Below are 17,124 nucleotides of genomic sequence, written 5' to 3' on the forward strand. Positions count from 1 at the left end.
CATACAAATCTGAGGCTGGTAGCCCATGAGACTCCCTCAATCCCTCGAAAGACCTCAACTCCCCCACATCTAAGAAATCTTGAAACCGAACTAGTCCTCGTTGGGCCCATGCTGCAAAAGCTGCCCCTCGCGAATCCGAGGGGAAACCAGGCTCCTGAGTAAGCCGGGCAAAGGAAGAAGGGATGTGGGTCCCCCGTAGCCTGTGCTTAAGTGTACATCATAGTGACAGTGTAATATAAATGGATTTCGAGTCATCTTCTTATAGACTGTAATAGAGACAGAGGCCCACAGGGCCCGTCTAGGGAATATCCCTTCACAAATGATTGTTCCAGCACAGTTATAGGTGATCACTCTCCCTTATTCCACTCTGAGATCAATTGGGCAGCCCAGTAGTACCAAGCTAGATTGGGTATCCCCCTGCCCCCCCTGCTCTACAGAACTCCACATCACTTTCCTAGATATCCGCGCCGGTCTACCCCCCCCCCCCCCCACACACACACACACAAAATTTGAAATTTCCTTAGCCTCAGCAGCAGATGAATTCTGGAACTGGTGGGTTGTATCCACCTACCAGCAGGTGGAGATAGAGAACACTGAAGACTAAGCAGTGACCTTGGACGTCCAGCCCCTTACCACTTCAGTATATCTCTACACAAACAACAGCCTGGATAGCAAATTCATTTTAACCGCCAGTATTTGGCCCCACCATGAAAGCCATCCAGCCTTCCACTTAATTAAATCTTTCCGCAACTCCTGAAGCAAAATAGTTCAGTGTATAAAGTTGCAACAAGTCCCGAGGTATCCAAATACCTAAATACCGGAAGCTTGCCCGAGCCCTTTGAAAAGCAAAAGACTCTAACAACTGATCTACCTCCCTATCAGTAATAGTGATTCCCATGAATTCAGACTTAATTAACTTTAAAACCCGATAACTGTCCAAAATGATTAAGCTCCCGAATAATGATAGGCAATGTTGTCCTGGGGACTCTCACATAAAATAACACATCATGCATGAAGAGCGCTATTTTATGCTCAGTCTCCCCCACTCGAATCCCTTTAACATCTTTTAAGGAACAAATTCTCTGAGCTATGGGTTCAATGGACAAGGCAAATAAAAGAGGGGAGAGCGGGCAGCCCTGTCGAGTGCCACGCTGAATAGAGAACAAGGGGGAAAAGCCCCCATTCACCTTAATACGAGCCACTGGTGCCTTATAAAGACACTGCAGCCATTGTAGAAATTCAGAGCCAAAACCCATGTAATGCAATACTTCCCATAAGTAAGACCAGTCCACCCTATCAAAAGCTTTTTCAGCATCTGTGGTTAGCAAAGCGAAAGGGACCCCCTGTCTTTGCGCCTCCCAAATAATATTCAACGTGCATTTGATATTATCAGCCACCTGTCGCCAAGGGACGAAGCCGGACTGATCAACATGAATCAACTGGGGAAGCACCCTGCTGAGATGGTCTGCCATGATCTTAGCTAGTATCTTTACATCTGTATGTATGAGGGATATCGGTCGATATGCTTGCTGCAGGGATCGTGGTCAAACAGATTAGTTATTACCAAAAATTTAGTCTTCTCCCGATTTAATTTTAGCCTGAATTCAGTGGCCCAGGATTCCATTAAATCAAAGCCAGTTTTAATCCTATGTAGAATTCTCAGGATGTCACCTCGAAAAGGGATGTAAATAGTATCATCCACGTAGATAAAAGGATGGAATACCATTGACTTACCCCTAGTGGAGCCATCATGACATTAAATAATATTGTAGATTGGAGTGAGCCTTGCAGCACACTACAATTTGGAGACCAAGGTGATGATAATGCGCCCAGCATTTTTACTCTGTAATACCTAGACTTCAGGAAGCCCAGGACGCTACATCCCAAATTGGTGTAGTAAATTTAACAAAAGATCATGATCCACCACACCAATGGCACTTGACACATTAGATTATGTTGTTTTTAACATCACTATGAGACTCATTTTTAAAACACATAGACTTACAGAGTTATATAGGTTACTATGGAGCAAATTTTCAAAAGAGAAAAGAGTCCGAAATGTGTAATAAATCTGCATTTGGACGTTTTTCTCACACAACCAGTAGACGTTTTTCTATGAAGTCCGTCAGAAATGCATTCAAATCACAAGGGAGCGTGTCAGGGGCGTGTTAAGGGCTGAATCTGGGTGTTCCTAACACTTAGAAGTTTTCAGCCATAATGGAACAAAACAAAACCATCTAGGACTAAAACTAAGATATTTTGAGTTAGACCTTTTATAACGAATAAGGCGCAAAAAGGTGCCTTAAATGACCACAGGAGAGAATGAGCGGATGAACTCTCCTTATTCTCCTTGTGGTCACTAACCCCCTCCCACCCCCCAAAAAAATGTGATTTAAAACATTACTTGCCAGCCTGTATGCCAGCCTCAGATATTATATTCAGGTCCCTTAGAACAGCATGCAGGTCTCTGGAGTAGTCTAGTGGTGGGTGCAGTGCACTGCAGACAGGTGGACCCATGTCCATACCTCCCCCTACCTTTTTTTGAAAATGAACTTCTTTCCTATAAAGACTTTGGACGTTTTTTGCAAAACATCCAAAGTTGGACTTGGACGTTATATCGAAAATGCCCTGCCACGTAACTTTGTAAGTGTATGTGCTTTGAAAATGAGTGCCTATATGTTTCATACACGATAATTTAAGCTTATTTAATGCACGAGCAGGAATAACTTGTCAAATTTTTTGGTCTTTTTCTGCCATCTATTCTGTTATTATACTCCTTCTTTTTTTTTTTTTTTTTTCCAGACAGGGGAAAGACTGTTTGAGTTTCTTGGACACACGCAGCAAATTACAGCAATCACTGTGTTTCCTTCATCTGATACTTCTGGAGAACCAACTTCTTTGATCTTGACAGCTTCTTCTGATAGAACTGTTATTGTATCCTTAAGTCTTCGAATATCTAAACAGATTTCCAGGTGATTTGGTAATAATTAACATATCAGTATTGTCTTGTTTCAGTGGATATTTTTTCCCAGGATAAGCAGGATAGTAAGCCCTCAAAGCATGGGTTATGTCACTGATTGAGCCCATGTGGGAAAGGTTTTACAGCTTAGTAAGTACCAGAAGTTTTTTTTAAATTTATTTTTATACTTTCACAAATTAATCAAGAATACTCTTGATAAAGAAAAGACGCCGAGAAGATTGAAAATATTAACATCATCTTACTCAGTTATACAAGGAATATATAATCTTTCCGATCTCTAGTCCACAATTAAGAAGGAGAACAAGGTACAATTTTAGGAAATATAATTTTCACTTAGTAAGTAAAGGAAATAGAAGAGAAACTCAGACTATACATTTTTATCTACGGAGTAGACAAAGATATTATTACTGATTGTGCAACTGGAGTCACCACAGCCTTCGAATCTAAGAAAGAGGTTAAATGCACTGGATCATAAAATGCATATTTTACAGAGTTTACTTTCAGTACACATTTGCAAGGAAAATTCAGCCAGAACAAACCACCCATTGGTAAAATCCTAGGGCGAAGTTTAAGAAAAAGTTGACGCCGCTTTTGGGTTGTTCTAGCAACATCTGATTCATAAAAAGTTCTTCCCTATGTTGGAAAAATTGCTTTAATATCCAGTCTCGGTCAGGTTGTAACACAAATGTTACTATTAATTTTGCTGGTTGAGAACCCAGCTCGTCCTCTTCAATCAATTGTGTAAGATTTAGAACATCAAAGGAAACATTGGTTCCTTCCACAGTAAGTTGATTTGTATCTTTCTTTTTATATGGTGGCAAATAATATATCTTAGAGACTGGTTGATATGCTTGTTCAGGAATCTTCAATATCTCCAATAGATATTTTTTGAAGGTAATGAGGAGCAATAGAAGATATTTTGAGAAAATTTATCAAACGTAAAGTGTTAGCTCTCTTTTGGTTTTCCAAATTTTCAATTTTATATTGCAACAATTTATTTTCTTTAATAAGGCTCGCATGAACTTGTTGAAGATTACTTATATTACTAATGTTAGTTTCAATATTTTTTCATTTGTTATTATTTTTGTTTCTAACTTAGAGATTTTTTCTAAGGGAGCCTTAGAGTATTGGCTCACAGAAAGCAGTTTTTGTGAAAAAGAGGTTTCCAGTCCCAAAAGAGCTTCCCAAATGACATCTAGGGTGATCTTTTGTGGTTTCTCAGGCAATTAAGACATTCTGAGAGAAGCAAATTCTGTTTCTATTCCTTCTGAGGACTGTCTCTCCCTTGCAGCTTTGGAGTCCAGCAAAACGCTGACTCCTGCCCGTACCTCAGCTTCCTGGGTGGAACAAACCGGCGCTCCTACACCATGACCTGACCCCACAGCAGGAAGCACTCCCTGAGCGTCAACGCACGGGGCCTCCAAGACACATCGCAGGTCTAACGCCGGCATGAGCGGAGGGCTCCGAGAATTGGGGCTAAACGAGATGTCAGTCTCAGGCTGGAGGAGCGGGTCACCTCCCACCGCTGCTTCCAGCAGCGAGGATTCTTGCCCCGAGGAGTGTCCAAGGGCGGTAAAGCGGTCCATCGGTCTGACCTTCGGTGCTGCAGGTGTTGCGGGGCCCACACGCTGCTTACCCCTCCTCTTAGGCATTAAGGCAGGAAACACGCTTTCAAAAACAGATGGAGGTAGGAGAGAGAGAGAGCTGCTTGTCCATGTTCTCTTCACGGCGCCATCTTGTCTCTGTACTGGTCCAGTCCCAGAAGTTTTTGAGCTACTCCATCACCCATGCGTGCCACTTCTGCATACTGCTATCGTGCAGGACCACCTCAGTCTTCATCTTTCCACAGTGCTGGTGGGATGCATGTCATCACAGCTCACCTCAAGATGGTGTTTCTTATCTAAATTTATGCTATATATAAGGGCCCCTTTTACCAAGCTGTGGCAAAAGGGGGCTGGTGCTGGTGTCGGTGTGTGTGTGCGCTGAGGCCCCCTTTTACCGCAGCTGGTAAAAGGGAAGTCTCATCTTGCAGGAAATGGCTATGCGGCAAGTAAAGCGGTAAGGGCTCCCATGTTAACCCGGCAGTAACCGGGCAGTGATTACTGCCGGGTACGCTCCAACGCTACAAAACAAATATATTTTTGTAGCGCAGGAAATGACGGAGCGCTAGGTGCGGGAAGTACTGCTGGGCTGCTGCGGTAGCTCAGCGGTACTTCGAGTGGTAAGCCCACATTGGGCTTACTGCCATTTAGTAAAAGGAGCCCTCAGTTTTCTTTTTCTTCTCATGTTCTGTCACTCATTATTTAAAAAAAATTATTACTGCTATCCTCACTTTTGTCTGATATAAGCCTGACCTCTTAGTACTAAGGTTTGTAGCTTCACCCTACCATCCAGTTTCTATCTAGAGTATCATAATAGAGAGTTGCACGGGGACAGAAATGTTTCTGTCCCCACTGAAATCTTACCCATCCCCACCCATTCCCATGAGAATTTAATGTACTTGGGGAAAATCCACTATTTCTGGGATAAGCAATATAAAATGTTTTGTACTTTTTTGGGATCTTGCCAGGTATTTGTGACCTGGATTGGCCACTGTTGTAACAGGATGCTGGGCTTGATGGACCTTTGGTCTGTCCCAGTATGGCAATACTTATGTAACTCATCCCCACCCGTCCCTTCAAGAATTTAACCCGTCCCCACCCATCCCCGCAAGAATTTAATGGTACATAAAAGAAAATTCTGGTCAGCTCTCTCAGTCTCTCTCTGGATTTGAGCCACAGCACTGCAGGCAAGGAAGGAACGGAAGTTGGAACTTGGAACACTCTGGTGCGCACATGTAAGATTTGTCTCTGATTCACTGGCACTGTGTGTTGAGAGCAAGCCGCATGCACACACCAGTAGGTCAGGTGACATCTGATGCTCATGCTTGTGTCAGAGTTGATGCCTGTACATCAGCCCGGAAGCAAAAAGGATTAATAGTAACATATTTATTTATTAGGATTTATTTACCGCCTTTTTGAAGGATTTCACTGAAGACAGTGTACAGTGAGAATAGATCAAACATAGTAAGTGACGGCAAATAAAGACCTGATCGGTCCATCCAGTCTGTCCGTTAGTCACACTCATTATCAATTCAGCGAGTGTGATATTATATACTTGATTATGATGTTTCTTTGATGTTTCTGGGACATAGACATAGAAGTCTATCTGGCCCTATCCTTATGTTCCAACTGCTGGAGTTGCCGTCGAAGCCCACTCCAGTCTATTAGTTTTCTCATTTGTGGGACACAGACCGTAAAAGTCTGTCCAGCACTGTCCTCATGTTCCAGCCACTGAAGTTGCTTTCTAAGCCCTTTCCAAGCAAAAGGTGCACTGAGAATCCACGTACGTGGAGAACTTAAGCAATCCCACGGTAAAACACAACAAAGAGAGAAGAGTGGGAGTAACAACCAGACTTTCCAGAGACAGGACCACTGAAGTAGTTCAATATAATGAAGTTTATTGGAAAAACAAACTGACTCGACACAACGTTGTGTTTCGGCCAGAAGGCCTACATCAGGAGTCTATGAATTAAAAACAATATGTAAAAATAAAATTCAGACAAAAACAAAATGTAAACCAAAAAATAATAATACATATGGGTTTGAATAATAATAAAAGGTATGATTATATTCGTTTATATGTATAACATACATGCAACACAAAATCATAACACATATGTTATCCGTATTGGACAACCTAGAGTCAAATACGGTAAACTATCGAACAAACTTGCTATAAAATGATAAAATATAGATATGTCACAGAGATATAGATTTTACTTGAGCAATTATATCAACAGAAAAAAATGAATATGATAACAATGAATAGTAATGGTGTGCAAGGGAAACATACGTATGTATGTGTGTATTTGTGACTGGTGGACAAAAATGAAAAATACTTAAAAAGATATATAATATATATATATATATATATATATATATAAAACGCACCTCCAACGTTCGAATGAAGCCTCTGTTAGCCAAAAGTGAAGGGGGTGAGATCGCATTGTGTCTGCCCCGCCCACGCGTCAAACGTGATGACGTCGAGGGCGAAGCAGTGACACTCAACCAATCGCAACGCTCGGCAGCGAAGCGTCAGGGAAGGAGGCGGCGCTCTCAACGTCTAGCCTTCCCTTCGCTGTGTTCCGCCTTCTTCTGACGTCAAGGATGACGTCAAAAGAAGGCGGAACACAGCGAAGGGAAACCTAGACGTCGGGAGCACCGCCTCCTTCCCTGATGCTTCGCTGCCGGATCCGCCACGGAGGTACATTTAAAAACAAGAAAAAAAAAAAAACCATGTTGGGGGGAGCGAAGAGGGTGGCCACAAAAGAAAAACAATGGGAGCGGGAGGGCAGGGGAGAAACGACACCATGGATGCGAAGGGGGGGTGGGGGAGAAGAGGGCGGCCCAGGCTGGGAGTGGGACATGGGAGAGAGAGGAGCATGGATGCAAGGGGGGGTCATGGAAGGGAGACAGGGGACTTGCTGGAAAAGGATGAATGGAGGCGGCAGGGGACAGAGGAGCATGGATGGGCATGGATTGGGAGGGCAGGGCTCAGGGAGAGAGGGCAATTGCTGGAAAGGGATGAATGGAGGGGGCAGGGGACAGAGGAGCATGGATGGGCATGGATTGGGAGGGCAGGACTCAGGGAGAGAGGGAAATTGCTGGATAGGGATGAATAGAGGGGACAGATGGGCATGGATGGATATGGATTGCAGGGCAGGCCTCAGGGAGACAGGGCAATTGCTGGATAGGGAAAAATGGAGGGGCCAGGTGACAGATGAGCATGGATGGGCATGGATTGGAAGGGCAGGACTCAGGGAGACGGGAATTGCTGAATAGGGATGAATGGAGGGGACAGATGGGCATGGATGCATATGGATTGGGAGGGCAGGACTCAGGGAGACGGGAATTGCTGGATGGGGATGAATAGAGGGGACAGATGGGCATGGATGGATATGGATTGCAGGGCAGGCCTCAGGGAGACAGGGCAATTGCTGGATAGGGAAAAATGGAGGGGCCAGGTGACAGATGAGCATGGATGGGCATGGATTGGAAGGGCAGGACTCAGGGAGACGGGAATTGCTGAATAGGGATGAATGGAGGGGACAGATGGGCATGGATGCATATGGATTGCAGGGCAGGCCTCAGGCAGAGAGGGGAAATGCTGGATAGGGAAAAATGGAGGGGGCCAGGTGACAGATGAGCATGGATGGGCATGGATTGGAAGGGCAGGACTCAGGGAGAGGGGAATTGCTGGATAGGGATGAATGGAGGGCACAGATGGGCATGGATGCATATGGATTGCAGGGCAGGCCTCAGGCAGAGAGGGGAATTGCTGGATAGGGATGAATGGAGGGGCCAGGTGAAAGAGGAGCATGGATTGGAAGGGCAGGACTCAGGGAGAGGGGAATTGCTGGATAGGGATGAATGGAGGGGACAGATGGCCATGGATGGATATGGATTGCAGGGCAGGCCTCAGGCAGAGAGGGGAAATGCTGGATAGGGAAAAATGGAGGGGCCAGGTGACAGAGGAGCATGGATTGGACTCACACTTTCACTCTGACTCTCAAACACTCACTCTCACATACACTCTCCCAAACACACACACTCCGAGGAAAACCTTGCTAGCGCCCGTTTCATTTGTGTCAGAAACGGGCCTTTTTTACTAGTATATATATATATATATATATTAGTAAAAAAGGCCCTCTTCTGCCTGTGATGAAACAGGCGCTAGCGGGCACGGGACTCCATTCCCCTCCCATTACGCTAGTATCCCTGGTGGTGTAGAGGTACCTGTTCGCTCGGGGCAGGAAAGAAAGAGCCCCTTCTTTCCTGGCCGTAGCGCTGCTGCTAGCTGCCCTGCTGCATCCTGTGCGAGTCTGGCTCTCGGCATTTCAAAATGGCCGCCGAGAGTTGAAGTCTCGCGAGGCTGCTTCAACTCTCAGCGGCCATTTTGAAACGACGAGAGCCCGACTCATAGAGGATGCATCAGGGCAGCTAGCAGCAGCGCTCCGGGCAGGAAAGCGGGAGCTCTTTCTTTCCTGCCCCGAGCGAACAGGTACCTCTAGACCACCAGGGATAGTAGTGTAAGGGGAGGGGAGGTGACAGGGGGGAGGGAAGGTGATGGGGCGGGAAGAGGGGGTGACCGGGGGCAAGGTGTTAGCGTCAAAGGGGCGGGGCGATGGCGCGAAAGGGGCAGGGTGATTTGCACGTCCTCGGCGACTGCGATTCGTTGGAAGGGGAGGAGTAGGGAAAGGGGAGGAGTAGGGAAACTTGGAACTTGCGCCGGCCCCTCGACGTCGACCTCGACGGCATCGGTATCGACAGCCTGTTCTTCGGTACCGGTATCGATGTCTGCGAAATCGGCACCAATGGCATCGACCCCAGGAGCACAGGTCCCGTTGGCCCGCCGGTCCTCCGGTGACAGTAGGGGTGAGAGGCCGCGTGGGCAATCGGCCCCGGTCACTCCCTCTGCCCATGGCCCTCGGGACCGAACCCTGTCTGACCCGGTCCCTCGAGACCGAGGGGGATCGACCTCCTCCTCCTCCATGCCGCCTAGCGCCGATGACGGGCATCGCAAGAAAACAAAGAAGCACCGTCATCGGTCGCCATCGATACATCCGGCCGCCGGAGAGGAGTCGACGCCGAGTAAGCGTCAGCGTCGAGAGGAGAGGTCCCCCTCGGTAGTGGAGGTACCGACGCGTCAGGGTCCCAGCACTTCGGTGCAGTCTCCTGGACCCGAGCAGCTTCCGGCACCGACGCCTCTACCGGCCCCCCCCCATCTTTCCCGGCAGCGGGCCTGGACGAGTGCCTCCGAGCCATCCTTCCGGGGATCCTGGAAGGGCTGATGCGCCAGACTGTGCCGGCGTCGGGGGTGCTTGCGCCCTCGGCGCCGTTGACTGTGGCGTCGGCGAGCTCTAGCCCGGTGCCGAGGCCTTCGACTCCGACGCCGCTTGTGGCGCCGGTCTCGACCGCCACGCAGGTGGAGTCCCCGTCGAAGTCGATGGAGGGAGCTTCGTCCCCGCCGGCGCGGGAGTCCACCGCTTGACGACACCGAGGCCTCGATGCCTCGACGTCGAGCCGGGCCCGGTTGAGGACTCAGCTGCATGAGCTTATGTCCGACACCGAGGAAGAGGCCTCGTGGGGGGAGGAAGAGGACCCCAGATATTTCTCCTCAGAGGAGTCTGTGGGCCTTCCCTCCGACCCCACGCCTTCACCAGAGAGAAAGCTCTCGCCTCCTGAGAGCCTCTCCTTTGTCAAGGATATGTCTATATGCATTCCCTTCCCCGTGGTCTCTGTGGATGAGCCGAGGGCTGAGATGCTCGAGGTCCTCGATTATCCATCACCACCTAGAGAGTCCTCCACGGTACCGTTGCACAATGTCCTCAAAGAGACACTGCTTCGGAACTGGATGAGACCATTATCTAATCCCATCATCCCCAAGAAAGCAGAGTCCCAGTACAGAATCCACTCGGACCCAGAGTTAATGCGGCCCCAATTGCCTCATGACTCGGCGGTCGTGGATTCTGCTCTCAAGAGGGCACGGAGTTCGAGGGATACCGCCTCGGCGCCCCCGGGGCGGGAGTCTCGCACTCTGGACTCGTTTGGGAGGAAGGCCTACCAATCTTCCATGCTCGTGACCCGCATCCAGTCTTACCAGCTCTACACGAGCATCCACATGCGGAACAATGTGAAGCAACTGGCGGACCTGGTTGACAAGCTCCCGCCGGAGCAGTCCAGGCCTTTTCAGCAGGTGGTCAGGCAGCTGAAGGCGTGCAGAAAGTTCCTGTCCAGGGGTATATATGACACCTGTGACGTAGCATCTCGTGCTGCGGCCCAAGGTATAGTGATGCGCAGGCTCTCATGGCTGCGTGCCTCTGACCTGGACAACCGCACCCAGCAGAGACTGGCTGACGTCCCTTGCCGGGGGGATAATATTTTTGGTGAGAAGGTCGAGCAGCTGGTGGACCAACTGCATCAGCGGGAAACCGCCCTCGACAAGCTCTCCCACCGGGCGCCTTCAGCATCCACCTCAGCAGGTGGACGTTTTTCCCGGGCCCGGCAGGCTGCACCCTATGCTTTTACCAAGCGTAGGTACACCCAGCCGGCCCGAAGGCCTCGTCAGGCACAGGGACAGCCCCAGCACGCTGTTCTCGTCAACGTGCGCCTAAGCAGCCCCCTGCGCCTCCACAGCAAAAGCCGGGGATGGGCTTTTGACTGGATCCATGGGAACATAGCCGCCCTCAAAGTGTCCGTACCGGACGATCTGCCGGTCGGAGGGAGGTTAAAATTTTTTCACCAAAGGTGGCCTCTCATAACCTCCGACCAGTGGGTTCTCCAAATAGTGCGGTGCGGATACGCCCTGAATTTGGCCTCCCTGCCACCAAATTAACCTCCGGGAGCTCAATCCTTCAGCTCCCATCACAAGCAGGTACTTGCAGAGGAACTCTCCGCCCTTCTCAGCGCCAATGCGGTCGAGCCCGTACCACCCGGGCAGGAAGGGCAGGGATTCTATTCCAGGTACTTCCTTGTGGAAAAGAAAACAGGGGGGATGCGTCCCATCCTAGACCTGAGAGGCCTGAACAAATTCCTGGTCAAAGAAAAGTTCAGGATGCTTTCCTTGGGCACCCTTCTGCCAATGATTCAGAAAAACGATTGGCTATGTTCCCTGGATTTAAAGGACGCATACACTCACATCCCGATACTGCCAGCTCACAGACAGTATCTCAGATTCCGCCTGGGCGCACGGCATTTTCAGTATTGTGTGCTGCCCTTTGGGCTCGCCTCTGCCCCACGGGTGTTTACAAAGTGCCTCGTGGTGGTAGCGGCGTATCTACGCAAGCTGGGAGTGCACGTGTTCCCATATCTCGACGATTGGCTGGTCAAGAACACCTCGGAGGCAGGAGCCCTCCGGTCCATGCAGTGCACTATCCAACTCCTGGAGCTGCTGGGGTTTGTGATAAATTACCCAAAGTCCCATCTCCAGCCAACCCAGTCTCTGGAATTTATAGGAGCTCTGCTGAATACCCAGACGGCTCAGGCCTTCCTTCCCAAAGCGAGGGCCAACAACCTCCTGTCCCTGGCTTCGCAGACCAGAGCGTCTCAGCAGGTCACAGCTCGGCAGATGTTGAGACTTCTGGTTATATGGCCTCCACAGTCCATGTGACTCCCATGGCTCGTCTTCACATGAGATCTGCTCAATGGACCCTAGCTTCCCAGTGGTTCCAAGCCACCGGGAATCTAGAAGATGTCATCCGCCTCTCCACCAGTTGCCGCACTTCACTGCTCTGGTGGACCATTCGGACCAATTTGACCCTGGGACGTCCATTCCAAATTCCTCAGCCCACGAAAGTGCTGACGACGGATGCATCTCGCCTGGGGTGGGGAGCTCATGTCGATGGGCTTCACACCCAGGGTCTGTGGTCCCTCCAGGAAAAGGATCTGCAGATCAACCTCCTGGAGCTCCGAGCGATCTGGAACGCACTGAAGGCTTTCAGAGATCGGCTGTCCTGCCAAATTATCCAAATTCGGACAGACAATCAGGTTGCAATGTATTACACCAACAAGCAGGTGGGCACCGGATCTCGCCCCTTGTGTCAGGAAGCCGTCGGGATGTGGCGTTGGGCTTGCCAGTTCGGCATGCTCCTCCAAGCCACATACCTGGCAGGTGTAAACAACAGTCTGGCCGACAGACTGAGCAGAGTCATGCAACCGCACGAGTGGTCGCTTCATTCCAGAGTGGTACGCAAGATCTTCCGAGAGTGGGGCACCCCCTCGGTGGACCTTTTCGCCTCTCAGACCAACCACAAGCTGCCTCTGTTCTGTTCCAGACTTCAGGCACACGGCAGGCTAGCGTCGGATGCCTTTCTCTTTCATTGGGGGACCGGCCTCCTGTATGCTTATCCTCCCATACCTTTGGTGGGGAAGACCTTACTGAAGCTCAAGCAAGACCGCGGCACCATGATTCTGATAGCGCCCTTTTGGCCCCATCAGATCTGGTTCCCTCTTCTTCTGGAGTTGTCCTCAGAAGAACCGTGGAGATTGGAGTGTTTTCCGACTCTCATTTCGCAGAACGACGGAGCGTTGCTGCACCCCAACCTTCAGTCTCTGGCTCTCACGGCCTGGATGTTGAGGGCGTAGACTTCGCTGCGTTGGGTCTGTCGGAGGGTGTCTCCTGCGTCTTGCTTGCCTCTAGGAATGATTCCACTAAAAAGAGTTACTTTTTCAAGTGGAGGAGGTTTGTCGTTTGGTGTGAGAGCAAGGCCCTAGAACAGTGATGGGCAACCTTTTGAGCTTGGTGTGTCAAAATTCGCCAAAAAACCGAGCATAACTCGGGTGGTGTGTCACTTCGAGAAAAAAACCATAATTTCACGATATTTATAGTTTAAATAACAAAAATGTATAATTGTAATATAAAACTGTATTTAATAAACCAAAAACTAATTATTTAACTTACCTACTTAGTGACTTCTTTGTTCATCTGTCAGTCGGTTTCTTTTGTTGGTCTTGATATTATTTAACTTGTGTGGGGTGCCATGAACTAAGATAAGTGAGGGGGAGGGGGAATTCTTTAACTAATCTGCCTATTAGTGACTTTTTTGTTGCTGAATTTCATTGGCTAAATCTTCAATTGAAGGTTGGTATTTTGTACACTTCAAGCCCAAGCAAGCGCTACTAACTTCATCTGTCAATCTGTTTCTTTTGTTGGTTTTGATATTATTTAACGCTGAGAATAAGGTTTCACAAAAGTACGTAGAGGGAAAAATTGTGAGTAAAGCCATTGCTATATTTTTCAGGGTGCTAAAAGTGTCTGGTAATCGGATCCAGGCACTCCAAATTTCCTGGTAACTCAGATATTCTCTTAATAATTGCATCTTTATTCTGCATATCGTGAAATAGAACTGGTGCACATCTTAGGAGAGTTTCTTTAATAAATTCTCCCTCACTGAGTGCTTTTCCATGCTGAGCTATGGAGTGAGCAATGCTCAAACTTGCAGATGTTAAATTTGTAGAACCTTTTACAAATTTAAGGATGGACTTAGATTGGCTCTTATAAAAGTGTAGCTGCCTGGAAATGTATTCCTTCCGTTCATCCTCACTTTTTTTCAAGAGCTGGGAATGATAAGTTTCAAAATGTCTATTTATATTCCACGTTCTGCTTACTACAGTTTCAGTACATAGAACGCAAAATGATTTGCCATTTTTTTCTATAATGCCATACATCTCGGTCCATGTCTCTTGAAAGGGTCGGCTACTGCTACTACCACTTCCTTTACTTAACCTTGGTTTTTTATTTTTTGAGTTCTCCATCAGGGGGGCAGAGACAGAAGATAGAATTATAGATAGCCTGTTAGCCCTAACTAGCCTAACTGACCACCTTATGTAAATTAAGATGGCTGCCGCTATTTCTAATGGCGGGAAACGGCACCCATAGCACATGCCCTCGCCTCTCCCAGCCTCCCCCTCACCTATCTCAGTAATGGTGGTCAATTACAAATCCACGACACCCCAGAACAGTAGATTGGATGATGGTTGCTGGTAATGGTGATCACAGGGCCCTCAGAGATGCGTCCCCCACGGCATTCCGCTGCTCTCTGCTCCGCCGGCCGGAAGTGAGGAGCCGGGGCAGAGGGAGCAGCAGGGAGGGAGCCAATAGGAGCGCACACGGCACACCCCCAGCGGGTAAACATGCACCGGGTGATTTCGCCGGGGGGGGGGAGGTCGCGCTGCACCGGGGGGGAGGGGGGGCGCATCGGCGATCCGAACCCGGGTGTCAGCAAGGAACTCCGCTGCTTCTCTGTATGCGGCCACATGCGGCCGCGTGTCACTGAAAATGGCTACGCGTGTCAGTACTGACACGCGTGTCATAGGTTCGCCATCAGGGCCCTAGAACCTCGTTCTTGCCCTGCACAGAACCTGCTTGAATACCTTCTGCACTTATCAGAGTCTGGCCTCATGACCAACTCAGTAAGGAATCACCTTAGCGCGATTAGTGCTTACCATTATCGTGTGGAAGGTAAAGCCATCTCTGGAGAGCCTTTAGTCGTTCGATTCATGAGAGGCTTGCTTCTGTCAAAGCCCCCTATCAAGCCTCCTGCAATGTCATGGGATCTCAACGTCGTCCTCACCCAGCTGATGAAACCTCCTTTTGAGCCACTGAATACCTGCCATCTGAAGTACTTGACCTGGAAGGTCATTTTCTTGGTGGCAGTTACTTCAGCTCGTAGGGTCAGTGAGCTTCAAGCCCTGGTAGCTCATGCTCCATATACCAAATTTCATCACAACAGAGTAGTGCTCCGCACCCACCCAAAGTTCCTGCCGAAGGTGGTGTCGGAGTTCCATCTTAACCAGTCAATTGTCTTGCCAACATTCTTCCCCAGGCCGCATACCCGCCCTGCTGAACGTCAGTTGCACACATTGGACTGCAAGAGAGCATTGGCCTTCTACTTGGAGCGGACACAGCCCCACAGACAGTCCGCCCAATTGTTTGTTTCTTTCGACCCTAACAGGCTAGGGGTCGCTGTCGGGAAATGCACCATCTCTAATTGGCTAGCAGATTGCATTTCCTTCACTTACGCCCAGGCTGGGCTGGCTCTTGAGGGTCATGTCACGGCTCATAGTGTTAGAGCCATGGCAGCGTCAGTGGCCCACTTGAAGTCAGCCACTATTGAAGAGATTTGCAAGGCTGCGACGTGGTCATCTGTCCACACATTCACATCACATTACTGCCTCCGAGCAGGATACCCGACGCGACAGTCGGTTCGGGCAGTCGGTGCTGCAGAATCTGTTTGGGGTGTAAATCCAACTCCACCCTCCAGGACCCGCATTTATTCTGGTCAGGCTGCACTCTCAGTTAGTTGTTCTTCGTAGGTCAATTTTCTGTTGTATCCTCGCCGTTGCGAGGTTCAATTGACCTGGGTTCTTGTTTTGAGTGAGCCTGAGAGCTAGGGATACCCCAGTCGTGAGAACAAGCAGCCTGCTTGTCCTCGGAGAAAGTGAATGATACATACCTGTAGCAGGTGTTCTCCGAGGACAGCAGGCTGATTGTTCTCACCTACCCTCCCTCCTCCCCTTTGGAGTTGCGTTTCATAGTTTTTGCTTATCATTCAACTGGCGGGAACGGTCACGCACGGGCGGGAAGACGGCCGCGCATGCGCGGTGGGCGTGCCCTGCGTGCGGACCGCCCGCGAAGCTTCTTCCGGTTGGTGGGGGCTGCCGCGGACGTCACCCAGTCGTGAGAACAATCAGCCTGCTGTCCTCGGAGAACACCTGCTACAGGTATGTATCATTCACTATATATATATATATATATATATAAAATCTGACCTTAATGAAACGGGATATCATGGTGAGAAAAATAAAAAAACTGTGTATTTGTTACGGGAAAGTATAATTGAAAAGGGACTAACCTGTATGCTTAAACAAAAAATGAGAGTCCAGAAGTAGCGATGATGGATTATGGTGGTCTAGAGAAATAAGAACACAAATGCTCAAAGCATCATAATAGGCTGGTGTGTGTATATAAATTTAAGTATAGAAAAATATGGAAAATTCAAAAACAGTGGGGGAAATACAAGTAGATCAATGAATAATTAAATAATAAATTTTCAGGAAAAAATGATAAATAAAAAATAGACAATGCAGATGGAACGACAGAAAATATATATAGTATAATGTATTGGCCAGAAAAAATGAACAGTATGACAAAGAAGATGGAAACCAACAAAGTAAATCAGTGGCAAGAACAAACTTTATTAATAGAATATCATCTAAAAAATGCCCGACACAGGCCATGTTTCGCCCAACAGGGCTGCATCAGGGGCTACAGATAAATAAAATTAAACAATATTAAACAATAATAAAATCAATATAAAATAAAAAACAAATAATGATCATCAAAGACTCGGCTGATGGCACAATAACACACCATGATAATAAACATGATAATAAAAAGATAATAAAATGATACTATAAAAATGGAATACAATGTTCCACACATATATGTATATGTGTGTGTGTGTATATATATATATATATATATAAAACATGATAAAATACAATTTATCAAAAACAAGGAATTAATCAAAAAATAATAATAAT

General features: G+C 48.1%; 1 protein-coding gene across 1 annotated transcript in view; it reads left to right on the top strand.

Annotated features, from left to right (window-relative positions):
• The window catches only part of LOC115461883 (WD repeat-containing protein 41-like), a gene marked incomplete at its 5' end in the record, with an annotated part of 110,182 nt that overhangs the window by 14,080 nt on the left and 78,978 nt on the right, over positions 1-17,124 (top strand). Inside the window, one exon of the mRNA XM_030191943.1 lies at positions 2,803-2,934. Coding sequence (XP_030047803.1) covers positions 2,803-2,934 — 132 coding nt within the window. The remainder of the gene's footprint in view (positions 1-2,802; positions 2,935-17,124) is intronic.

The sequence above is a fragment of the Microcaecilia unicolor genome, chromosome 2, assembly GCF_901765095.1.
Source record: "Microcaecilia unicolor chromosome 2, aMicUni1.1, whole genome shotgun sequence".
Lineage (NCBI taxonomy): Eukaryota > Metazoa > Chordata > Amphibia > Gymnophiona > Siphonopidae > Microcaecilia > Microcaecilia unicolor.